At 39.0% G+C, this 27,844-nt stretch overlaps 1 protein-coding gene across 1 annotated transcript; it reads right to left on the bottom strand.

The window, feature by feature from the left end:
* On the bottom strand, positions 1–27,844 carry LOC103187478 (syndecan-4). The gene is made up of 5 exons (XM_007906995.2): positions 27,667–27,844; positions 5,637–5,754; positions 4,388–4,875; positions 2,911–3,076; positions 1–2,276 (listed from the first exon to the last, which is right to left on the bottom strand). Exons 1-5 carry the CDS (start codon positions 27,718–27,720, stop codon positions 2,110–2,112), a joined length of 993 nt encoding a protein of 330 aa, XP_007905186.2. The 5' UTR covers positions 27,721–27,844; the 3' UTR covers positions 1–2,109.

The following is a 27,844-nucleotide window of genomic DNA, read 5'->3' as shown; positions in this document are numbered from 1 at the left end:
TTACTGCATCAATGTTCATTTATTGGAAGTTAGGTATGGAAATGGCACAATAAATAGAAAGTTATCAATGAAAGCTCGGGACGAAAAGTTTTTAAACATTCACAAAAATAGTCACCGACTCACTTTTGTTCTGTTCTGGCAACCAATATCTTGATAACTAGATCTATTTGCTGAACAAAATGGTTTCAGATACAACTTAACCACTAGAACTACGATACAAAACTTACAAACTTTAACAACTTTAGATGTGTTAAAAAANCATACAACTGGTCCCGAGAACTTGATTTTTTGGTGTAATTAATGCTTAAACTTTTAGATTTCCATTTAACTCATTATATACTTTTGAAATTGCATAAATTCAAAGACAGAGCATGATGCACAGCTACAACAACAACAAGATTCCATTTATAGAGCGCCTTTCACGTCGGGAGGACGTCCCAAACAGTGACTTAATTTATACAGCCTTTCAGCTTCAATAAATTCAGAGCCTTTGAAAAGTACAACTTTGAGGAGAAATTTGACCTGGGTTTAGATTGGATTTATGGCCTTTTTGGTCGGCCAACAAAATCATGATAGAAATAATAAAATAGCATAGATTTATGCCATAAATCAACAAATAGTCAATCAAGAAACATATATTTTGTTAGCCAACCAAAGAGCTTGGCCACCACTGGTCCAGATTGACTCTATTTTCTTGGCATTTCAGAGCATGGAGAATTTGGCAAATTGTTTAATTCTGTCTGAATCCAAAATAGATTTTCTGCAGGTTCTCCTAAAAGAATTTACAAAAAAACAGCTTCTAACAAATTCTATGCTTACGAATTTGCAAACTTCTGGTGCCTCTTAAATGCTACATAAATTGAATAAATCTGGACTAAAATGGGATTTCTCCCCCAGAAAACAAACCCAGTGTTTATATTTAACACTGTACGATATCTCTGAAGTAAAACAACAAAATAAGAGTTTTGAAAGTGTTTTTAAATGGTGCATGAATATAAAAAGGTGCAGCAATTTTTGCCTGGATTACACAAATCACATTCAATAAGTTACTCCTTTCCACTAGTGTTTGTTGTATTACCTTTCGAAATCTGTATAGTGCATGCAATGTAAGCTTTAGATATTTAGGTATATTCTCAATTTAAAATGCAAGCTGAGAAAGGATCAACTGCATTTTGTTATTAAGGTAAGTCACAAATATAAGTAGAAAGGCCAACATAAATGCACACACAAAATGACTTCCTGTGTAAGAAAATATCCAAGTAAACCAAATCTTACACAAATTCAGAGGCCCAGCTCTGTAAAAAGGGACCAATCTCAAGTGCTCTGCAATCAATTACAGTGTAAAAGGGTAATTGTCAACACTGGAAATAGACAAAGCCCCTTATTGTCCTTGATTTATTCCAAAATATACAATGCATTAAAACTGCATTTAACTGCTCCCCTTTTTGATTCTTGTATTTAGCAAGTAGAACAAAGATTTTACCCATTGATCCTTCAAGCACTATAAAGCATCATCAAACTTAGAGGATGTTGAAAACATGAACATTCCAGGACTTTTTCTTAATACAAGCACATTTACTAACAAGCTCCACTCCGATGGTAGAAAGTTTCTGTAGCCAAGCAAAGGAAAATCCTTAAATCTGTACTAGGTAGACAAAGTGAAACAGGCAAACACATTTAAATCACAATAGTAAAAAGGCCAAATACAGCCAAATTGCTGCATCCCTTTCTTGTTTGGTTATAATACAATATAGAAATTTATAGATATTTAGTAGTTTGTGACTTTTAGGATACAAAATTGGTCATTTTTTTCTGTTAAAAAGGAGTCCAAATATTTTACAAGGCAGTGTTATTTGTTGATTGTGCTTGGGGGAGGGGACGGGGTGGTAGATCTAATCGTGTTCTGCCTTTTCATGAAACAAAATAGCAGAAATCCTAATAAACACAAACCTAAGTTACTCCTGTTTGTTCCAAAAAAAGGTGTGTTAAATTGGTCAAGGAGCCAGGGTACAGATGGATATTAATCTGATATTAATCAGTTTCTAATTCAGGCAAACATAAATCATGACTTTGGAGAGAATGATTTAGGACAGTCAAAAGTTGTGTTTCTTATGCATAGAATTCCTCCTGTTTGACTGGCTTCTGGTAGCCTCCATTTGGCTGCTTCGTTTCCTCCAGTGTATAGGTTCCTTCATCCTTTTTCTTCATTCGATACACCAACAGCACCACTAGCAGAACAGCAAGGATGAGGCCCACAGCTCCTCCAGCAACAACAGCTAAATGATGAAGATAAAGGGAAGAAAGGATAAATATCGACTAAATCGAATCTCTCAGAAAGGATCAGTTAACACTTCACTACTCTAAATCTTCCTTAAGTCAGTTGAAGACTGCACTACTTTTGGAAACATACAGCTCAGTGGTGGCCAACAAAATAAATGTTTCTTGATTGAATATTTTTTGATTTATGGCCAAAAGCTGTGCTATTTTATTATTTCCATGATTATTTTGTTGGCCAAGCAAAAACGTTGGCCACCGCAAGTATAGCTGAACAGTAATGTGCATTGCCAATAAAGCACCTTAGGTGGTGGTAATGGGGTGGGTAAGAGGGTTTTCTGGAAGCTGAGAAGACATCAAGGTAACATGCTTGGCAATTCAATGTCAGAATCAAGTCAATCCTTGGTGGTGGTCACTGATTGCTGAGCCAGGCGGGTCGGAATACTCTAGGGTACTGGTGATGATAGACCAGCCAGCTTGGCTCATCTTCTGTTATCCCTGCAAGCCAAACTCTTAACAGATAGGGTAGTCCTAACTGGACAAGCAACAGGAAAGCTTGCCAATCATTGCTTTCAATAGAAAGTTATGCAACATGCAAAAATAGCAGTATACTCTTAAGAAATGTACAAATCGTACCTGCCACTATTTCGCCTCTTTCCAGGAAACTCTTAGAATTGCTCATCTCGGACATCTTATTAGCATCTGAATTTGCCCCTACTGGAGTCTCTTGTTTCTGGACGATTTTGCGCTCATTGGGGAAGTAAATCTCAGGTTCGTTCTTTTCAATCTCGTTCCCAGTTTCCTAAAGAAACCAACCATTTTAGTCACATGCAAGGCTGATTGTGTAATCATTATGCAACCGATGCTTACAGTGTGCAAGAATTCAGGCTAACAACTAGAAAAATAACAACTTGCATTTATATAGCATGATTTCAAATGCTTACCAAAATGTAAAAGAGGTTCTTGCATAGTACTTGTCACAGACCTTTTAGAAATCCAGATACAAAAATCCAGGGACACTAGATCATATCATTGTCAAATTGGGATGTCACTTTATAAATGTCTGAGTCAGATGAGATATATGCCTTCTAAAGCCATGCTTGCTGTCATATATTCCAATATTTTATAATTTTCTTTGAAGCATTTAAAACATGTTTACTTGAGGAGAAATTCCATCTGGGTCCATATACACCAGTTCTTATCACTATGCAGAATTTGGCAATTTCTGGAAATTTACTTATTTTAAATAAAATCCACAGAAAACCAGCGTCAACATTTAAGAACTTGCTAAAGTATGCATGCCCTACACATAGTTGGAATTTTTTCTTACGAAGAACAGACAGGTTTCAGTATATCCCCATCATTCCCCCCCGCCATCCCTTATAAATGTAAATTATATTGTATTAGACCAATATGGCAATTCATTGCATAACTCCCAATTCAAAATGAAAAAGAAACCAATTCATAAGATACCACTTAGAAAATAAATTATTAGAGTCTTTATCCACTAATTTTGTCCCATTAGTACAAGATTATGCAATACAATACATTGGGCAAAAAGGTAGTTGATAAGAATAAGAATATATGCAGTGCCTAGGTTTTGTAAAGTTAAGCTATTCTGAATAATTTGGTAATAGTAATTTTGCACTATAGCACAACTTAGTAGATTTGATCAAAAGTCCACTTGCAGATGATACCAGATCAGTATTATTCTCGCAGTGGGGAGATGCCAAAACAAGTTGAGAATCTGAAAAGTTACCAAAGAAAGTAGGCAATACAGCTCCAGTAGAGAAGCTAGCAGCAGCATAGTTTGTATGATTCTAAAACTCCATAAAGCAGGAAAATTAACTGGTGAGAAATTCCTGAAACCAACACAATTATAATACAATTTACTTTTATATTACACCTTTTCCAATCGGGAGGACGTCTCAAAAGAGTTTGACCCTGCTGGCTGTGAAGCCAAGCTGGGGGTGAGAACTGAGGGGGAATGGGGAAGGAAAAGATGACCAAAAGAGATACCAAAAGTCAAAAAGATACGTTTTAAGATGGGTCTAAATCAACCACATGCTATAACTCAATTTGCTCTACAATTGTTCTTAGTGTAAGAACTTACCTTTTCAATTAGATCTACTTTTCCTTTCACGTTATCATCTACACTGGTAACTTCACTCACTGAAGTTGTCTTTGGCACAATTGAAGAAAAAAGTTCCCGAGAGTTTATGGCGATGTCAGCTCCAATGTTGGAAGTAGTGGTTAGAGAATGGTCAGGTGCAGTTGTAGAAGCACGTGAAAGGATAGCTGACACATAAGGAGCAAAGGCAGTAACGGTTTCTTCACTGCTATCTGGGACAATGACAGGCAACATGGTAGATGGTGGCAACATGGTGGTGTGTTCAGTCACTAGGATTTCCACAGGTGGTTTAGTATTGTGCCTGGGTGCTGGTTTGATATAGACTACGGTTGCTTCTGTAGTAACTTCACTTGAGCTTGTGGTGAAGGACACTTTGCTTGTTGATTGCAAACCGCTTGGAGTCGGTGAGGAAAACACTTGCAATACTGGCGCTGATGTCTTCTTTTCATAAGGTAGAAAAATCAGTCCGTCTAAAACAGGATATAAAGAGAACAAATTCGATAATAACCCTTGCATTTGATATAAACGCTTTCATTTCAGAAGATGTATCAAAGCAGTTTACAGGATTTATTGTAAAGTGTTGTAACTGCATCTGAAGGCAAACGCAGTTGTCAATTTGCGCATGACAGTGTCCCACACACAACTGCAAAGTAAGTTTGAGGGATTGTTGGACAGGACACCAGGAGAAATTTTCATATAGTCCCATGGGATCTTCAACATTAAACCTGAACAGATAGACAGGACCTCGATTTAACGTCTCAGCCAAAGGACAGCAACACCAGCAATGCAGTAGTTCCCAGCATTGCATTGGAGTGTTAGCCTTGACTATATGAGCTCAAAGTCTTGGCCTGGGGTTTGAACTCATTAAAAACCAAAAAATGCAAAACCAGTGCAGTTCTTATCTGAAGAACAAATATGGATTAGACCAAAAACTTAACCTTATCTTTCACTTTCAGATGCTGACCTGTTTTTATTTTCAAAACTCTCAAGTTTTTTCAGAGTGTACAATATTTTAATAGAAAATATATTGGTACTACACTTTACGGTATATTCTGTGAAGCGTTTTGAGATATGTTGAAGACATGATAAGGCGCTATATCAAATACAAGTATTATTATTAGTTTTATTATTATTACTACTTTATCTTTGATAGCTTGTTTCCAAATTGTAACATTTGCACATTCAGAATGGATGCACGCAGTTGAAATAATGTAAAACAACATGAACTCACCACCAGAACCTGATCCAGAGCCAGAACCAGAATAAATGTCATCAGTATCCTCATCTATAGCAGATCCTTCCATGTCAGAATAAAGTGATGCTTCAGTGATTTTTGTTGTAGTAATGACCTATTTTGAAGAAGAAGAATTTAAGTACAATATTCCATATACAATCAGAAAGTCACCTTCACTTTCTTAATTGAACTCGAGTTTCAGTTTATTGCTTAATTTTACAACTTTATTACAGGTTGGGATTTTAGTTCTGACTTTTACAGCAAAGCAAGCAAAGAATTGAGCAACCATTTACACTTGTATAAAGTGCCTTTTAGTTAGGCTGAACTACTCACAATGCTTTACAAACAAATACAGAGTCGGAGCAAGATCTGAAAGAGAAACTAGGAGATGATAGGAAAATTGGGAAAGAGTGTGTGGGGATTGGGAAGGAGATTGGGATGGGGGAGAGAGATTGGCAGGAAGGAGATGTGCGGGAGGGAGGAAGGTGTAAAAAAAGAACCAAAGGAATAACTCGTCCAAGCATCCAGCATCAATTTGATTTCATCTAATTTACACATCATTAAAAAACATTACATACAAACACAAATATTTTGAATTGACATAAGATAACCAGTAGCAGATCTAAGGGGAGTCTAGGAAGAACTTTTTTTTACAGAGGGTGGTGGAATTAATTGCTGGAAACTGTGGTTGAAGCAAAGAGCATCACCGTATTTAAGAGGAACCTTGTGTACAAGTGGGAGAATAGAGGGTCACAGGAGATGGGGTCTCAGGTGGAGTATAAAGGTGGGTCAAACTACAGAACTTGTTTGCCAGGATTTGCTTCTCAATTACAGATCACAAAATTGGTTTGCAATTTCACATTTAACCATCCCTGCTTATGAAAGAGATATGGTTTGTGGAGGAAGAGGGTAAGTGAAACCACTATAGATGAGAAGTTTACTTTCATATTCAGTTTGGCTTTAAAACAGTATGAAATAAATACTTAAACTGTGCCACGATGGACAGCTATTAATTTGATGGGGGAGTTTTAATTATCGCTAGTAACAGGGTTAGGATGCAGGTGAAATTTTGTGCGCATTTCTGGGTTCGCATTACAGAAAGGGTAATATAGAGGGACCAATAATGGTTATGAGCATGATATCAGAGATAAAATGATAAATCTATAAGACAGACATTAGGAGTCCTATTTTTGAGCAAAGAAGGGTGAGGGTGAGATGATGAAGGTGTTTCAGAAAATGACAGGGTGTGAGAAAATTAATTGTGGAGAAACTCTTTCCACTGGTGAGGGATCTGAGGCAAGATTTCAAGATTGTAAATAGGGGAGTAAAAGGAAACATTCAGAAGAGCTTCTCCAGGATTATCGGGATTTAATTGTCAGAGCTAGCTGTCAATTATGAGTATTTAAAAACATGCAGAGGAAAGATATTATGGAGTAACAACCCCTCCTTGGTCCTGACACCTTTAGGACTTAAGGGAAAGGTAAAACACCACATATTTCCTCTGGCAAAATTCTTATTTTAAAATTAGCTCTGCATGACTTGGAGAAAAATGGAGATTCGGTAGAAATGAAAATGATTGAAGAATGTCTTTTTGGGTATGCAACATTGTTAAATTTATAATGCAAATGTAATTATATGGCATCTCCATTTTAAGAATGTTCATAATGTAGATCTGAAAGTACTGTATTTGGGCTTACGGTGTTAACCAACATAACTGTTGTTTTAACATCTGAAACAATAAACAAAGTCCAGTAAATTCCAGGTATAGTGCAGCGATGTGCAGGGGCAGCCTTTTTGATCTGATGTATATCAGTCACTAAACCAAAGCCTCAAATAGGTCCTTCGCTTGTGGCTGAGAAACCAATATGCCAACTTCAATGAATGTATAATTAGGATTATAGAGTTTTCAGTGTGGAGTCCATCATCAACAACTGGTTTTCTAAATCAATTTCCTACACGTTACAAGTTAAATAGATCTCATAAAAAACCTCCAAGTGAATTCTTAGTTCATCTTAGACAATACAAATTATACAGTCACATCACTTTACAGTAAATCCTGTGAAGCACTTTGAGGCTCTCAACGACATGATAAGGCACTCTATCAAATGCAAGGATAATTATTATATTTATTATTATTTACATCTGTGGCGAGGATACCTTTGGGTGTTACTATCCTACTTAGCTACACCAATTTTCAGATCTTACCAAGTTATAGTAGATTAAAACCAGACGCTTCACTTTACAAATCTTAACATGTTCTGACAGGCCTTCCTGTACCTAGTGGAAACGCAAGGATTTTGTATTTGTGGACATTGCGTCCTTCCGGTGCTTAGAAACCACCAAACTCACGTCAAGAATGCCAGAGTGCTTAAGGTTCACACAGGAAACCTGGTTTGGACTTGCACCAATGATTGAATTTGGTGACAATAGAAATATAACCAAACCTAACTGGAAGACATATCTTTCACTGTCAGCAGCTTTTGCTACTGTTTGTACCGAATATTAGAATTTATGTTGCATGCAATAGGGGGTAAAGTAAATAAAAAAACAATATTTAATATCATGCCTTATCAAGTTTACGAGACATCTTAAAGCATTTCACAGGATTTACTGTAATGACACTATTTTGTAAGTGAACGATTCAGTTTGCGATTAGCAATGTCCCACAAACAGTGTGAAATGAATGATCAATGTTATCTGGAAAATTGCTGGTCATGTCACGGGGAGAAACTCCCTTCTCTTTTCAAAAAATGCTAAGAGGCATTTAATTTTGACCTATACAGGCAGATGGGACGTTTCATCTGAAGAACAGTACTTCCAACAATGCAGCACACCCCCAATAATAATAATAATCCTTCCATTTTATATAGCGCCTTATCACATCTTCGAGATGTCTCAAAGAGCTTCACAAAATATACTGTAAAGTGAATTGACTGTACATTTTGTGGGCGAAATGTGGCAGCTGCCAATTGCATAGAACAGTGTCCCACAAACAGTCATGGATTGAGTGACCAAATTTTTTTTAAGGAATTATTATCCCCAGAAAAGTGATCCGCCGATTGACTAACAACCAGGTTTCTATTTACTGCTAGGTAAACAGAGACGTGTGGAGTAAAGAAACCTGCCCAACGTGTTACTGAAATGTCAGCTTCGACTGTGAGCTCAAAGTTCCAATGTGGTCTTGAATGATAACCTTCAGATGAGTGTGCTATGAACTGAACCAGGCTGACACCAAATGCAGTATAACCACATTGAATACAAATTGTATTGCCCTGTCTTTGCAGAAATCCACCTCAGTTGATATCGTTCAGTGGGGACATTGATTATAAACATGTAGATTCAAAAATAGTCCATTATTGGTTGTGTTTTGTTTAGGTGCGGGGGGGGGGGGGGGGGCTGGAAATATCTTAAAAATAAATTAAGTGAAAACAATTCTGAAACATTGATTCACAAATGAAAGACTGGAAATCATTTCCATGAACAATTGCTGAGGCCAATATGTCACACACATAAAATGAAAGTTTTGTGCTATCGTGCTTTCCATCTATGAATGCTGGATCATATACCCTGGATGATAAGTTGGTTGTGCCAAGCAAGGAGTGCCTATGGACTTCAGACTTTACATCATCTTCTAAATTTGAGGCTGCAGTTAACCGCAGCAGCTTTTTCCTTGAGGCAACTGAATATTAAGTGACAGAAAGCAATCTGACAGACATATGCCAAGGGAAAACTCAATACCTATAATTGAATTTCAGGATGTGCACGCAAGATATTCCTAGAATTTGGTAATCCAATGATGACAGATGAATTTCGGAACTAAAATGTTTTTCAGGCACTTACTATTGTTGACATATCAAACAATCCATCAACCATTTTATAATCTACCTACCTATTTTGAAGATAACTCCAAAATTCACTTATCCCAGTCCATCAACATCATAGAACTACAAACTAAGATGTGTAATGCAATTTTACTTTCATGCTATAAGAGAACAAGGCAAAGGCCCATGATGGAGTTTAATTTATAATTACACTTGCCCCCCATTCCTCCCCATCCTCAGAAATTTATGCATTGGAACGCTATTTAAAAAGGCTTTTAAAATATAACCTCCAATGGACACTGAGTATGGCTTCATTAGATAAATCACACTCTGAAAGTAGATTGAGTTGGTGCAATTTTGAGTCGCATTGATTGTACTGTTGAGTCGCATTGATTGTACTGATGACTTCCTGATAAAGAAATCCTGTTAGAGTTCGGATTTCACTCATCTCTGCCAAAACAATTATACAGGTTAATCGGCTGTTTGAAAAAATTCTGTATGTTATAATAATAATAATCCTTTTGATATAGTGCCTTATCACTCATTGAGATGTCTCAAAGCACTTCAATATATTGTAATGTGAATTGTAAGACGAAATGTGGCAGCCAATTGTTCACAATTGTTGTCGATTGGGTAAGCAAATATATATAAAACGTTATAAAGTTAATAAAGCTAAAAAGCAAGTTATAAAGTTGTTTAAATGGTTAGAATTTTAAAAAGCTTTCTGTGTACTTATAAATAGAAACTTTCCTGTGTCTGGAATAGAATGCAACAACAACAAAATTACATTTATATAGTGCTTGCCACGTTGGGAGGTCGTCCCAAGGCCCTGGACAATCAGTGTTTCGGATCCGAGCTGGGGGTTGGGATTGGGGAGGGTAGAGGGCGGGCTGGGGGGGGGGGGGAAGCAGGGTGATCAAAAGCATGGTCGAAGAGGCGGGTCTTCAGATGGGTCTTGAAGGAGGCAAGGGAGAGGGCGAGACGGAGGGACTGTGGAATGGAGTTCCAGTGGGTGGGGCAGAGTGGCAGAAGGCCTGCCCGTCAATGGTGGGGCAGGCGAGGCGGTAGGGGGTTAGGAGATCGCAGATGTAGGGGGGAACAAGGCCATTGAGGGCTTTGAAGGTGAGGACCAAGATCTTGAACTGTATCCTCTGAGCCAGTGGAGTTGGGCAAGCATGGTGGTGATAGGGTCATGGAGTCTAGTGCAGGAGAGGACACGGGCTGCAGAGTTCTGGATGATGTGCAGCCTATGGAGGGAGGAGTTGGGGAGGCCGACAAGCAAGGAGTTTGCATAGTCAAGCCTAGATGTTATGAATGCATGTATGAGGGTTTCGGCAGCCTGCAGTGTGAGACAGTGGTGGAGCCGGGCGATGTTGCGGAGGTGAGGGAAGGCAGAGAAGGTCATGGCACGGATGTGGGTTCGAAAGGATAGTTGAGGGTCAAACAAGATGTCAAGGTTCCGGACTGGCTTAGCAAGGTAGAGTGTGTATCCATGGATGGTGATGCTGTCAGCGCCTGCGGTGCGGAGGCGCTGACAGGAACCAATCCAGGCGGGCCTCAGTCTTCTTGGAGTCCTGAGGAACGCTGCATGAGACAGCGCGAGGGCTAGAGGAGAAACTGTTTGTGGAGATGGAAATGCACACTCTCTCCCTGGAGGGACGCACCCTGCTTACCCAATTTCAGTGCTGATGCTAATGTCTCACTTTGCCCCAAGATGAATGTAGGTATGAGAAAATCCAGTGTGTGCATGTGTGTGGCCTGTTTCACCTGACTGTGCACACAAATCTACTGCTGACATTAGGCTAATCATTAATAGGATAAGCCCTATCAAGTACCATATCCGCTTGAATGCGTGTTTTTATGTAGCGTTACTTTTTAAGGTACTATGTGTGTTAATGTTATGCATAGTATGGCTCCTAGTTTGGGAGTTTAGGTGGGAGTCACTGAAGCCAAATGTGCCATCCTATAGCCTGAAATTACAAGAGTCAGGAAATCACATGGAAGTGATATGAAGGACACTAAAATGGAGCCGACATATTACTGCAGTAGTCATGCATAGGAGGATTATGGTATATAATTCCAGCATCTAAATGTTGTAAAATGTTTTAATTGTATTTTTAAGTGTTTAAGTAATTACGTTGGAAATGTATTTTCTGTGCATTGAACATTACACCCTGTAAACTGCAAGAACTGATGACGATAACAGAGTTTAATGTTATGTGAATTGTTAATCTAAGGTGATAAAATTATCTAATAAAATCACACTTGTGCCATTCTGAAACCCTCAACTGTTGCCAAAGTGCTGCCTTAATAATCTCACCGATGAGCCTTTCTAACATCTGTGGACATTAATTATAGATTAAAGTGTTCTTATTCTGTGGCAGAACCTTCCCCTACTCTTGGGGACAATATGGTGCCAAATGCAAGTACTGTAGCCTCCTTCCCTCCACAGACACCTTTCTCTGGTCTCAGCAGTTTGCAGTATAGAAACTACTGTGTCTGTGCAGTTTATAATCTCATTCAGTGTCTATTGCTACATTCACCAACTGTTTTTATTGTGTGTCAGCGTGACTCTGTTGGTAGTCACTCTACCCTCTGAGTCTGAGTGGTTTCAAGCTCCACGTCGGGACTTTGAACTCACAGCCTAGGCTGACACTGTGCTGCGTTGTTGGAGGTGCCACCCTTTGGATGAGACTTTAAAAAGAAGCGATGACCTTCTGCCTGTTCAAGTAGATGTTGAAGATCCCATGGCATTATCTGGAAGAGAAGGGAGTATCTCCCGGTGTCCTGTTTGGCTGTCGTGTTTGTCTACAAAAATACACATTGGAGGTCCAATATTTGTGAAAACTGATCTAAATGGATTTAGCTTATTTCTCTTCACTATTGGCATTGCATTGCACCAGTAAAAGGTTTCTTTCACTGCTCAAGTACATAGTTGCTCCCACAACACCAACGACTATTGATTTCAATGCTTGTCTGTCTCTTTTTCCACTTGACCTGCTGTTTACTTCTGTTTGGCAGCTAGCATGAGACTACGATCCATGAAGTTTGGTATTCAGTATTAATGAAGCCTCATTCACTCTGTTTTGAATGAGACAGAAGGATGGAAAGAATAGATTGTGGTTCTACAGTGTCACGGTTAAAACACTGCTCGTTCTAGCTTTTAGCTAACCACTATGTACTCTCTATGATACGAGTTGTTGACTCTGAATCTTAAAGTAGAACAGGACTTTTACAACTTAATGTTTTCTTAAATGTATTCTATCAGGTTAATCTAGGTTGACAATCTGTAATGGGGTGTGCTCCATTGCAGGAGGTACCATTGTTTAGAAACTTTGAACTGATGGCCAGTCATTCTGTGTATATAAACAATGAAAATCCTAAACATCACCACCAACAATTTACACTTATATAGTGCCTACCACGCTGGGTAGCATCTCAGAGCGCTTAACAGTGGCGGTGCCTGACTCCGAGCCAGGGGTGGATGGGGTGGGGGGGAGATGGCCATAAGCACGGTCGAAGAGGAAGCGCACAATTTGAAAAATGAAGGGTGTTCTTCCAGGCATCAGGACCAGCATACTCTAAAAATGTAATTGAATACTGAATCTCATTACTCTGTGTAGAACTGAGCTGATATGAAAGGTACCCACCACAGTTTGGCTGCAATAAATGTACAAAAGCTTCACAGTGAATGCGACCTTGGGACATTTTGGCATGATATGAAAATAAAAAAGCAGTTTCACTTTTTATGTGGAAATTGGCTCGGTTTGTGTTTCCTTCTAACTTTATTGGAGTCTTAAAAACAACAAGGCAGTTCGGATGAAGAAGACCCATTGAATCTCATCCTTCCGGAATATCCACTCTCCCACCCTTCTATTACAGTAATCAAGGTGTTTCCTGAATGAATCCAGTGTCTTGGTCTCAATAAAGTGGAGACCGTTTTCACCCTCAATAATACCACTTCAAATCTATTTGAAGGGAGTAGAGTGGACCAGTAATATCAGGAGCAGAGCTACCTTTTCAGCAAGATAATAGCATAAGAAAATCACATTCTGTCACTGTGCAATCAGTTCAACAACAACAACTTGCATTTATGTAGCGCCCTACACGCCGGGCGGCGACTCAGTGCACTTAACAATGGCGGAGTCCGAGGCTGAGCCAGGGGGAGGGGGAAGGTGAGGGAGACGGAATGGTGGTGGTGGTAGGCGACATGGGGAAGAGGGATGAAGCTGCCAGGCGGATGTTGTCAATTTTAGAGGTAAAGAAATCCATGACCTCTTCGCACTTGGCGTTAGTTATAATGATTGAGGCTGCTTGAGGGGGTGCACGGAGGAGGTGGTGGGCAATGGAGAATAGGATTTTGGAGTTATTGTTGGCCTCCACTAAATTGACTAAAGTTTACTAAATAATCATCATTGTGCTCCATTGGCATTGACTATTTCAAAGCCTTCCTATTCCTGGCAAATGTTCAAAGGCTGAGATGAGGTATGTTAATAATGCCCAAGGTCTGCATTAATCAGTCTTGACAGTGTTCATCCGGTATGACAAGATATCACCTGGGCTCAGTTGGTACCACTCTTTTTCCTCTGAGTCAGAAGGCTGTAGATTCAAACTCCATGTTAGGACTTTTACTCACTGTCTAGACTGACACTCCAATACAGTGCTAGGAGTATGCTACATTGTTCGAGGTTCTGTCTTTCGAATGAGATATTAAACTGAGGTCCCATCCACCTGATCAGATTGACGTTAAAAGATCTCATGTCGTCATTCAAAAGGGGAAGGGAGTTTCTTCCAATGTCCTAGCCACCATCCTCTTGATAAAACTGGTCACTCACTTTATGGATGTTTCTGGGATAAAAGTGGGATAAACCTGAGGACAGTTTTCTGATCATTAGAAATAGACTTGTAAGTGAAAAGGGAGTCAGCATAAGCATGTGTTTATAAAACCATTAAGACCTAATTGAGTTTTGGTTAGTAGGCAATTTTAACTTCAAAATCTCTTCAGAAATGTCCTCTTGCAATTTTAAACTCTAATGTCTTCCACTCCCGCCTGAATGTATAGAGAGTGTGTGTACACATGGGAGATTCTTGGTGTTTCGGAGTAATTTTAGGAAAACTCTCCATTGTATTTGCGAGACTGCAACCGAGTTACTGAAAAACATTTTGTTAGAAAGCCTCAATATCAGCAATGTCTGTTTGGGGGAATGATTCAATGCCCTTACTCCACAGTGACGTAATGTACATCTAATTCCTTGTTAGGGTGAGGTCTTCTTGCTGTCAGGAGTATGATCGCAAGTGACATTTTTTTNCCTGCACAACACGTGTGAATGAATACATGTCATCCTAACTATCTGATTGGATTCATATGAACCAGTCTGTAGTAAGTTATAATCAGTCTCTCAATTTCTCATAATCCTCTCCCATGGCCATCTATGGGAAGTGAAATATTTTACTGATGAGCCATTCCTTCACAGTCACACACACACACAGACAGACAAATACACATAGTAGTACATGCGACTAAATGTAATTTAATACTGTCACACCCATGCATGCTGGGATCTATTGTAATGTACACACAAACACACAGTAACCAGAATTATAGAATGTGATGTGACTTTCATTATAATGTGTCTACAACAATTCTTAATAAAAGTTGAATTAATGCTGTCCAGTGTGATTTTCTCTTCAAATGTATATTTAGAGATGAGCCAGCGCAAGCGAGTATCTGTCAGCATTCATCAGATAGAAGTTTTCAAAAGTAACAACTACAGTTACTACAAGTTTGAAGAGCTCCCCTTGTTGGGGTAGGTTCAGTATGTACTCTACTGCACATAAACCCCGAATTATAACTTCAGACCAAGCCAATTGTAAAAAAAATTTGAATTAAAAGTAATCCACAGTCATCAGAAATGGTATTGTGAAAAGTAATACCTTAGCAGGAACCTAGAATTACCAAGTTTCACAGAATAATATTTATGCAATGATTACAGAAAATTCATTGCTACAGGCGATAGTACATCATATAAGATGGAAAAATTTGTGCGATACAAATAGCCAAAGAAATGAGATGTTCTGTGATGTCCCACAGGATATTTAATAACAGTTTAAATATTAGAAATAGTAGGTGGGTGAAAGAGGGTTTTTGGCAGTAACATGGGCTTGGGGATCAAATGACTAACCATCCAATCTAGCTTTGATCTCATTACTTATGGTATTTAAACCTCTTGTTGACTTTTTGTTCTGTAATTCACTCCGATCTACTTAATACTCTCCAATTGAAATTGTCTGACATGTATAAAGGCAGCTCTGTACAATTATACCCAACTCATTGTGCTGCAATAGATAGAATCACTTACCCAACACAGCGCTTGCATAACAAAACATTGTGTGGCCAGGATTTGATCACTACTGAACATTTTGTAAACCTACAGTATTATCTCAGCTTCAACACTGAAGGATTGAAGAAAAAGGATGGAAGAGGAATAAACAATATCTTTGTATTTGGTATAGGGCTTATCACATCGGGAGGACATCCCAACGCATTTCACTGGATTTACTGTGAAATGGAGTGGTTGTGTATTTGTAGACTATGGCAAAACTCCAGTTCAATGTTCCCAAAACAGCTATGAAATGAATGACCAACCCACTGTATTGGAGTATCAGTTTAGACTGCAGTAAACTACTGATATCTTGACCCTGTCTTAACTTGTCTCTACTGCTTAATTTTAAAACAACAAGAATAGCTATTCAGGGGACATTAAAGAGCCCAATTTTATAAATTGATTAAAATGTAGTCCAAGGCATAAAAATCATATTCTTAATCTTACAGGTATTCTGGAAAACCATAGAGGCCACAAAAAGACCACAAAGCAGCTTGACTGAGAAACTAAAACTGCAGGATTGTGGCAGCGTGCACAGAGGAGATTGGTTCCGTTCACTGTAAAGTATTCTGCAGAGCCTGGCTTCGAATCACAGACTAACCTATTTGGTTTGGTTACAGCTTAAAATAGAGCACGGAATTGCTTGTATGATTGTACAATTTATTTTTAAGCTCCTTAGTGTACCACCAGATGAAAGTTTATGTCCAATGCGGAGGAGTCTGAGTCAAGTTATTGGGTCAAGTTTGATTGTAAAAGCCTGCCAGCAATCACCATATGGATATGATCAGAAGGCAACCAGCACCCAATTAATGCAAAGAGTCAAATATCTCCAGGAAAGGACATTAGGAGGTTTCAAAGAAAAACAAGACTTTAATTATTAGATGCCTTATGATTGATGGACTTTAACCCACACTTGTAACATGGTTTAACTTTGTTCATTTATAATTAAACACAATTTAATTAATTATTTAATTTAATACAAATCATATTCAGCAATATGACAGAAGGAACAGTGTCAACTCTATTGAAATGTCATGTAAATTACTTCAGATACATCGTGTTGTACCAGCACCAGATCGACACTATTGCAACTGCAAATTTCAGTAGACAACCACTACTTCTGATGAGATTAGGCAGACAAATTAGGCATGCACAATGACCACACCACTGTTAGCAGAATTATGGAAGCTATTAACAGGTATCCATATCCATTTCCCACATTCACATTGAATTTTGTATTCCTTTTCTACAATTGACTACAGAAGAGGGGTGGGGGTGGGGGGTAGGAGTTGGCGGAAAGAATTTTTGTTTGCTTTGAAAGATATCAGCTCTTATCTCTGAAAACAACATAATCAAGAGCGATACCAGCAAACGTGCCCCTTGAGCCAAATCTGGTGGGAAACACAATACATCCTTGTGGTTACAGTCAGGAAATACAGCCTTGGGATTACTTTGCCACATGCACCCAGCCCGAGATCCAGCCCCAATTCTTCAAGCTGACACTCCTGTTTATAAATATAAAATTCTAAATTAAGAGCAACACCCTTTAAATACGAAACAACAAGAGTATCTATAATCAAACAACATTCTAGGTCCCATTTACAAAAAAAAACTGCAACTCTAATGAATTGGATCCATTTGCTAATGTCAGTTCTCTCTCTCTCAAACAACATTTTAAGACAAAAACACACACTTCATCTACAACTATGATAAATCAGGAACATGGAGCATCAGTGTGTTAATTTCTGACTCCCAAATCTGTATGAGGATGATCAAAAACCACACCAAGGCCAACAGCTGCAAGAGCAGACAGTCCAACTACTTTCCATATTGGGCAAGGTACAAAACCTTATTCACAAGTCACATATCCAATGATCATTCAGAATGGTTCGCAGATATTGGGCATGCTATTACAAGTGAATATGAGTCAGGTTCCGTGAACATAGTTTAAAGACATATTCTTCACAGCAGATTCTATCTGAAGAAACCATGTATCTGCCCTTGGTACACCTAGATTTACAAGCCATGACCTGCTATACTATACCAAAGACAACATTAACATGAGAAAGAAACTCGATGATGATTCACACGCCGACACTAAATGTTGGGATGAGAAGTGGATTGTTTTTACAGCACTGTTTAATCTACAAAGATTCATTTCAGTTTCACAATAAAGCCAGCTGCCAACACCCAATATTTACAATACCCATGTTCTGACTTGCGATACAATCACTTCACAGTCACAATGTTAAGCTTCTCTATCCGTTCCTTTCTTGCCCCCCACCACCGAAAACTATTAATGCTGTTTGGTGCACATTAAAAAATGTCTGCTTTTTTATAAATCAAATCAACTGTTCATCAAATTGCCTACATGTATTCAGGGAATAAAAGTATCAAGAAAGGTTCCACTGGGAGAATCGTTGGCCAGGACATCGGGAGAAACTCCCTTCTCTTTTTGAATAGTGCCATGGAATTTTTAATGTCCACATGAGCTCGGATTAACGTCTCATCCAAAGGACGGCACCTCCAAGGATGTATTGTGTTTCCCACCAGATTTGGCTCAAGGGGCACCTCCAACAACATAACAACAGCACTGCATTGGAGAGTCAGCTTAGACTATGTGATTCCTGACGTGGAGCTTGAACCCACAACCTTCTAACTCAGAGGTAGCAGTGCTATCACTGCGCCAGGCTGACACACTAAATATGGTAACTCTAGATGATCTTGTATTATGAAAGCAAAATTAAAGTATTCTGTTAGGTAAAATACAAATTGTATTCTAGGCAATTCCACTTGTTAGATTCCTAATTCATTAATACTATCTCATCAGGATTCATGCACCTGGTAAACAGATAACTAGTTCTGAAATTCTTAAAAAGAACCAAGAAATATTGGTTTCAAAATTCAGACGGAACTTCAGGCTTTATCAAAACTCTGCATGATCTTATCACTAAGAATTTCAGGCTGCACTGAACCTAAAGGTTAAATACTTCTTTGGGCAATCTGTGTTTCAGTGCAACCATTAGTCGTCTCTTTTTACACCTTGCTTATACTATAGATCTACTAATGGCGACACACTTGCTGCTGATTGTCAAGTGAAGAAAGATTAAATAACTCCAAAAGGGAAAAGGCTGCAAAAGGCATGCACGAAACACAGATTTTTAAAAATATATAAATAAAAGGTTTGGGCTGCTTTAGAATGTTTTTGTGCAGCATCTTTTGATTATCCACAGAACATCACATTTTTGGGCAAGTTTTGCAAACAATCGCAATCAGAACAATTACAGAGATGAGACAACATTTGCTTTCATTCAACTTATGCATGGAAACAAAGGGCAACTGACACACCACAATCCCAGGAACAGGAAGAACGTACACACTGAAAGGGAAGTATTGAGCAACACAGCTTTTGACGTCACCCACCATGCCCTATTTCTGTGTGGGAGCTGCTTAGCATAAAATCTATCTATTCTGCATAGCATCTGATCTGCAGATTGCTTTGTGACTGATTTTGCCTGTTGGATCACCAATGGTATGGAAGGAAGTAAAGCTTGAGCTAAAACCCAGCCTCTTTTTAAAGAAAGAGAAGCTCCTAACTTTGGCCTAATATGCCCCCTTCATAACAGAAGTAAGTTCTGTGCAATATTTTTGCTCTTTGAAGAAGATTTAACCACTCATCAATCGAGTTAGCTTTAACCTCTCCCTCCCAACGTACCCCAGTTCTGACGAAGGGCCGTGGACCCGAAACGTTGACTCACCTTCCTTTCTCCATAGATGCTGCCTGACCTGCTGAGTGTTCCCAGCGACATTTGCTTTTGTTTCAGATTTCCAGCATCTGCAGTATTATGTGTTTTGTGTTGTGATTACTGTCACTTAAAACTGCTGATTTAAAGTCAATACATTGCACCACAAGATAACAATAAGCCTGCCTGTGGCACCCTAACGCAAATCTGATATTGCTTTCTTCTTCTCAGTCACCACCAGATAGATACATTTTGGGATACATCTTTTCCAGTTAGTTGCTTGCACCGGTACCAGGCTATTCAACAACAACAACAAGATTACATTTGTATAGCACCTTTCACGTCGGAAGGACGTCCCAAGGCGCTGATTTAAATGGTTAGTTACATATGCCCCATTGTCTTTAAATTCTTAAATGGAGGTGTATACTATTACTAGTGTTGGAGAAGGGTCTGATTAACCTGTTTCGCTATTTAGAGGCAGCCTCAGAGGAAATACGTTGTGTACAGCACCACTTACAATCAGTGGAGAGACAGACTGCAATTGAGGTCCCCACCCTCCATTTCTGTTGTAACTGACAAAACTTCATATTATCATTAGTAAATGCACAGCGTTGAAGGGATTTGGGAAGCCGAAAACATGTAATATTAATGCAATGTGGAATGATCATTTGAGACTACATTACGGTCCTATTTCAAGCCTTAACACAGGAATGTCAAAGTTAAATATACTTATTATATACTTACATAATAATAATAATCCTTGCATTTGATAAAGCGCCTTATCCCTCCTTTGAGAGACGTCGCAAAACGCTTCACAGACTATACTGTAAAGTAAATTGACTGGATACTTTGCGGGCGAAATGTGGCAGCCAATTGCACACAGCAGAGTCCCACAAACAGTCGTGGATTGAAGTCACTAACTTATTGTTATTTTTCGAAGGAATTAGTACCGCCGGAAAAGCGATCCGCGAGTCAACTAACAACCAGATTCCTACTTACTGCTAGGTAAACAGAGGCATGTGGAGTAAGGAAACATGCCAACATTTCGCCCGCCGGGTATTGAACCCAGGTCTCTCACTTGCGAGGTGAGTGCTCTAACCACTGAGTTACAGGACTCCACAACTACATATCCTAAAGGTGAAGTTAGTAAAGACGTGCTCTGGTGAGAATGGTTTATCAAGTACTTAATCAAAATATTGAAAACTATATGTGTTCTAGCATCACACACGTGTTCACAATGGTAACATAATCTCTCCTTTTATCACTGTCATAAACTGTTAGAGATAGAAATAAATAAGACAATCACCAAAGTAGAGAGAATCTTGCAGAGGTATGCAAGGAGCCAATATTGTCCAGAATTGGAAACAAATTCAAAACTTTTTTTTAAAAAAGTGGGAAAAACATCCAAGTTCCTTTGCTGTGTTCATGCCTTGGCACCATTTATAGAGCTTTGTAAACACCCTTCCTCCAAACCAGTACAAAGGAACCAATCTTCCAACTGTGCTTATGTGGATGCAGGGTCATTGTCAAAGAGCACAAAGCTGTGAAATCTCAATACATATCACAGTTTCCACCAAATGTTAGAGCTCATAGACAGACTATAGTATACTACAACAATACTGTATTTACAGTCTCTTTCTTTGCCCCCGCAGCCAAATCCTAATCAGCACATCACAATATTAAATTTCCTAAACACTAAGGATATCTCTATTGGAAGAAGAATTAAATTATGATGTGAAACAATAAGAACAGGATTTGATTTTACTCAACAGGTCTGTTCAAAAACAAGATTCTTTATTTTCAAAAAGGAAATAATTTTAGTAACCAAATATCTCCTGTGGATTCACTTTTAAAGCTACCTTTTGACTGTTATGCCAAACCTGCCACCGCCAGTTTTCAATTTCCATCCCTGCTTGACATGGACACTTCTCAAGGCATCTCAACCCACAGGGAAGCTCAATGACATTAACAACAACAACTTGGGTTAATGTAGCGCCCTTCATGCAGGGTTATGTCTCGGAGCACTTAACAGTGGCGGAGTTTGATGCCGAGCCAGGGAGAGAGGGGAACATGCTGCTTGGAACATACAAATCCATTACTTTCTGTACAGCATCAGCCATCACCAAGGAACCAGTCTGAATTATCAGCTGAGGCACCAAATTCAACTACCTCAGCACAGATGGGGTTTGAACCTATGGCAAGAAACCACATTTGTGCGCATTTTGGGGGTGGCTCGTCATTTTATGTTTGGTAATCAAAGTGGCAAAACAGATTCTAACTTCAAGGTCTGAGGTAACAGTCAAAATTGCATTGACGTATTAAAATTGGGGATCCTTAGTGAGTTTTTAACTGATTTTTGTTGAACACATTTTGTTGGTGAAAGATAAAACATGGTTCTCTTTGAAAACTCCTGAATTCTGTACTTTCTTTAATTTGACTTGGGAGATGTGTGTGTCTCGCAGTCCAGCTGACTTCACTCAATTCACAGATAAAGTCAGAGCAGTGCTGTGTGTAGGCAACATGATTCAGGTTATGTTCTTGGCTCCTGAGTGTGGTACCTTGTACTAGAATTGCTCACATTAATAATAATAATAACAATCCTTGCATTCGATTCATATTGAAACTAACCACACCAAAAGTGCTGAGCCAAAGCTAAGTCACAAGTTGTTCTTTCTAAACTGAGCGTCAAAACAACATGGTAGAAACGTTCATAATAATAATAATAATCCTTGCATTTGATATAGGCTTTTCACGTCGGGAGGACGTCCCAAAGCGCTTCACAGAACACACTGTAAAGTGAATTGACTGTATATTTGTGGGCGAATGTGGCAGCCAATTGTGCACAGCAATGTCCCACAAACAGTCGTGGATTGAGTGTCCAAATGTTTCTTTTTTGAGGGGGGGATTATTACCGCCGGAAAAGTGATCCGCCAATCAACTAACAACCTGGTTCCTACTTACTGTTAAGTAAACAGGGGCGTGTGAAATAAGGAAGTTTGGCTACTATTTCTCCCTGCCTGGGAATTGAACCCAGATCCTCTGTGTGTTCACAGCAATTGAAAGTGAATTGTGCTGTGAAAAACTTGTTGGTGTTTTGACTACCTCTCACACAGACGTAAAAATTATGGCAGATTTTTAAAAGATTTTCAACTTAACCTATAAAGAAATGCAAGTTAGCTTGGATTCTGATCTCGCACTGATCTAACATAGCTTTTCACTTCATTATTTTTGCTTCTAGTTCTTAAGAACCTGACTCGTACATTCCTGCTACCAATGCAAAATACTCATTTAATCCGAGATATGATTTTAATGAGGCATTACCTACCACACCCTCCAGAAGGAGGTGTAAGTAGAAAAGGTTAGGAATTGCCTCAAGCAAATGCAAAAACAAAGAAGGATATACATATTATAAAGTTACAACAGATGGCTTCATTGGTCATTAATGCGAAAGAAGAACAATTCATCTGAATGATTTTGATCTTCCATCTCACAATTCTAACAAAAAAAGAGCCTATCCATTCCTTCCGCTTACCTAACAGGAGAGGCAACATTCTGATTTGAATACAACACACTGGATTTCCTCAACAAGGACATATTGGATGGTAATATGTCCTATGTCCTTTTTTCCTTTTTTATTTAAACCTCCTTCTGGAGGGTGTGGTAGGTAATGTATCATTAAAATCGTATCTCGGATTAAGGCTTTCAGTGCCTTGGGACGTTCCCCCCGGCGTGAAAGGCGCTATACAAATATAATCTTGTTGTTGTTGTTGTTGGTAATACCTTCCTATTTCATTTATAAATCTACTCTAGGTTCTCATAGTTCTACAAAAAAAATTTTTTTAAAAATCAGAGTGCCAGTAAATAGGGTTGAGGGTGTGGATGGGGTGGAAGAAAGTAGATGTGATTCATACATTTTCCTTCAAAAATACATCAGCATTTTGAAACCAACCACACCAAAAGTGCTGAGCCAAAGCTAAGTCACAAGTTGTTCTTTCTAAACTGATCGTCAAAACAACATGGTAGAAACATTCATGCTGAACATTAGGCCAGTGACCCTATGGTGGATTGTGAAATTCTAAATTTATGATTCCACCAGCTCCCCTCTCCCACATTCAAATACCCAAGGCTACCTTAGAGCTCTAACCCCACTTGTAGTTCATTTATAGCAGGAGATAGATTATTTTTTTCCACTTATCATTGGTTTCAGGTTCTAAAGAACATCTGTGTCCAACAGAAAGGTCATCAGGGTGCTGGGAAATGTATTTTGGAGATGTCATCTTTCAGATGAGACATCAAACTGAGGTCCTGATTGCCTGTTCAGGTGGGTGTCAAATATCACATGGCATTATTCGAAAAGCAAAGGGAGTTTCTCCAAGTGTCCTGTTTGTGAGACATTTCTGTGCATTAATTTACCTAAATATACACCAACACTACACTTAACAGTAAATCATGTGAAGCGCTGTAAGACATCCTCCCAGTGTGAATCATGTCAATCATATGAAATTCACTATATCAAATGCAAGTTAACTAAATGATTATTATTAACAACTTTAACACCTGAAGTAAGTTGATCTTGTTTTCTGTACCAAATTCTTAATTTTTGTGCAAAATTCCAGATGTAATTTCAGCCTGAACATATATGTAACATGGATATCACAAAGTTTAACCTGGGTATTAGACTGAAGCCATTTTGCTACTAAATCCACCAGATAGGAGTAAGTGGACTATTACTGGTTACTCCCCTCATGTAAGTATGATTAGTTGAGTAATCAGCCAAGCCTAGCCAGCACACATATACGCCTAAAACTCCTTTTTATACCTAAGACTCTTTAAAAGTTTTAAACTGTCTTGATAAATTGAATTTTTAAATAAATGGTTTATCTACATAGTTTAATTGAAAAGTATATTGTAATTTTATGCATTTAATAATTCACAGACCATAGAAAAAAACCATAAATGATCCTTTCTACAATTTACAAGGTGTATTATCATTAATAACAAACGAAGCTATCAGTGAAGGACAAAAGTGAATGTCATGTGAAACTGTGACAATGCTGGAAGCTGATAAGATCATTGCCTTTGGATTACAGCAGTGGGAAGTGATGTGTATCGTGCTCAGAATAACTTTAAATAGAAGAAATCCAATTTTAAAAATCACAGTTTTAAATTAAAAGACCCGAATGTAAAAGCAATTACCCCTTTCTCAAGGAAAACTGACCACAAGAGGGTGCCAAAGATACACAGTACTGTGTGTACATTTTAGCATGGATATAAGAACGGGAATCCAGCCAGGAATGAATGTACTCCAGTTAAAGGCACTGGTTAATCAAGCGCTCTGGGACGTTACCCTGCGTGAAGAGCGCTGTATGAATTCAAATTGTTGTTGTAATCATGTATGTTTTTGGAATACCAGCTCTATTATATCTCATCATGGCCAATCCCAGCACACTGTTGTAGAGTGATTAAGTCTTAAATTTCTTTCAAAAATAAATTTTTAAAAAGTTAATTGCTTTAAAAAACAAATACTTGGGCCATATGGCCTGTTTCCGTGCAATGTTCCTATATAAATAGAGTTGTTACAAGATTGAAACAATAAGAGTTTTGAGGCAAGTCTCAGACACCCAGCTGACCGAAAAAAAAGGCAGTACAAGTTACATGATTTGAGGCTAGAGGTTAAAAACAATTATAATAACTTATTGCCTTTTCAGCAGGTAGTGGCACTTTCATTGGCAAACTCTTAGCCAAGATGAAAGGCAGGGTTCACTATACCCAAATGGATCACAGTGGTATTACTCATGTGAAACAAATGAGCAAGACAAAGAGACTTCAAATGCCAGAAACCTGAAATTAAAAAGGGGGAAATACAAAGCAGCTCGATCTGCATCTGAAAGAATGGAACTGCCGCGGAAAAAGATTGGCTGACAAAGCCCTTTATAGGATTGACTAGGGCAAGTGGGGCAAGACGAGACCAAGAAAGCACACACTATAGGCAAAAACAGGGTAGCTAATGGGTTATTAACAGACATTACTGGAATGAGAGGAAGTACGAGATACAGAGAAACTCTCAGGCACAAGTCAGGTATTCAAGCACTAGTAAAACAAAGGCACAATAACAACAAATTACATTTGTATAGCGCTTTTCACGTCAGGAGGACGTCCCAAAGCGCTGGACAGTCAGGGATCCGCAACTAAGCTGGTGGTTGGGATTAGGAGGGGTGGAGAGCGGTGAGGGTAGGCGTAGTATCAAAAAGGGAAACGCGATGTCTAAAAGCTGTCTATGAAAATGACATAGAAAATGACATAAACTAGAGTTTAGGTTAGCAAAATGAGTGACACAGATAAGATCTGAAGCTCAATCAGACAAAGTGCCCAAGAGGACGATGAGATACATTTTCTGAAGGAGCATTGATATTGTTGGAGCAGCACACAAGACAAAACAAAGAAAGGGAAAAATCAGAGGGAGCATTGAAGAGAAGAGAGTGAGCAGTAAATAGAGTCCAAGAGGACTTCTATGGAAGTACTGTCTCACACAAAAAAGCCCTCAACCGATCAAGCGCTTAATTATGAATAACCACTGCAACCTGTGTGGAATCACCACAAAGCATCTTGTCTGATGTCACGTAAATAGTTGGATCGTTATCGCTGATCTACATTATTCATCAATTCTGTATTTTTTTCACTAAAAAAAGCAGAGTCACGAACAGAGATAAGGGGAGGAAAAGGCATTGTTGCATTTACAAGGGGAATTCACCTGGGAAACAGAGTTGAAGGAGTGAATGAGGGATTGATTCCTCTGGAGAACAGGGAGAAGAATCAACAACAACAACAACAAAATTACATTTGTATAGCGTCTTTTACGTCGGGAGGAATCATGTGGAGATGGCATCAGGTTAAGGGGGGGTAGTGCAGGATCCGGTGAGATAAAGGGGTGATCAACACTAACACATTGATTACTTTTTTATGGGGGGAGGGGTGGGGGGCGGGGGCGGGAGACAAGAAGCGAGGCAGAGGAAATGGGATAGAAGAAGATTAACCATAATAAATCCCACCACAGAATCAATTTCAGAAGTTTTGGCCGGGGAATTGGAGTAACCAAAGTGTAATGGGGAAAGTGAGACAAATGCTAATCTAAGTCCATGTGGGAGTTTGTGGGTGGCCTCTGTTCTCCTGCAGCGTATAGTCTCTCCACATTATGTAAAATATATCCTGCAAAACGCTTTGGGACGTCCGCCAGATGTGAAAGGCACTGCAGCAAATGTAAAGATTATTTATATTACTAATAAAATTATTTAATCCGATCACATTTCATGATGTGTCAGTGAGAGATCAGACAAGGCTTCACATCCTGCTCTTAAAGTTGCTTCAGTTTCACCAAAAAACACGAACTAATCTTTTAGGAATTGATTCATCTGCCTTATCTGAATGATAACCTCATTCATCTTCATGACACTGCAACAGGAAGATGGGAGTTCCAACAGTTTGGGTTGACTTTTTGCATTGTTTGCAGCTCTGGTGTACAGAAACCTTTCCTCACACTAATTCACACAACTTCTCCATTGATCCCGTCACAGAATGGAATAGTTTGTAGTGGGAAAAGATGGGGGAAATGCAAATCTATGGCTAGTCGGTGTGCAAGTTGGTGGCTGACTCCTGTTCTGGTACAAAGTGCACAGTCACTTTGTACCAGAAAAAAAATTCCTTTTTTTTTCAAAGTGCTTCAGCTCCTGTCCAAGTCAGTTGAAATGGGAACACATTATGAGAATGGGGCAGAAGGAAACTGCTTTAACACTGAACACACCATCCAGGTCAGTGCAGAAAAGGGCAAAGCTAAGTGTAGGATCAGGGTCTCAGGTAACTGGGGACAGAGTCAGCCCCTCACCCCTGGCAGTTGGGCAACAGGGCAAACAGTTGCACAAGCCACACAGGTACTGGGGGAAATGCACTTCAAGGCTTCAAAGAAAAAAAACAGACGGTTCTGCAATAAATATTCCGATCTGCAAAGCAAACTGTTAATACTTCCGTCCTTTACCTAAAGGTTACATGGTTTGCAATGTTGTTTTCAAACATGCACAGCACTCACCAGCAACATCAGGACACATCCCACTGAAGCCACACTAACACCTGAGATCCTCATCTTCCTTCCCTCTGTCACTCTCTTTCCTTTGAGGGAAATCGTACCGACTCTTCGTTAAAGTGCCTGAACTGAGACAATTCCCAATGGTTTCTGACTAATGTACTGGCTCTGCCTCTCCAGCCTG

This window comes from Callorhinchus milii, unplaced genomic scaffold (genome assembly GCF_018977255.1).
Source record: "Callorhinchus milii isolate IMCB2004 unplaced genomic scaffold, IMCB_Cmil_1.0 Scaffold3, whole genome shotgun sequence".
In the NCBI taxonomy this organism is placed as follows: Eukaryota; Metazoa; Chordata; class Chondrichthyes; order Chimaeriformes; family Callorhinchidae; genus Callorhinchus; species Callorhinchus milii.
This window is presented reverse-complemented; position numbering and strand designations above follow the sequence as displayed.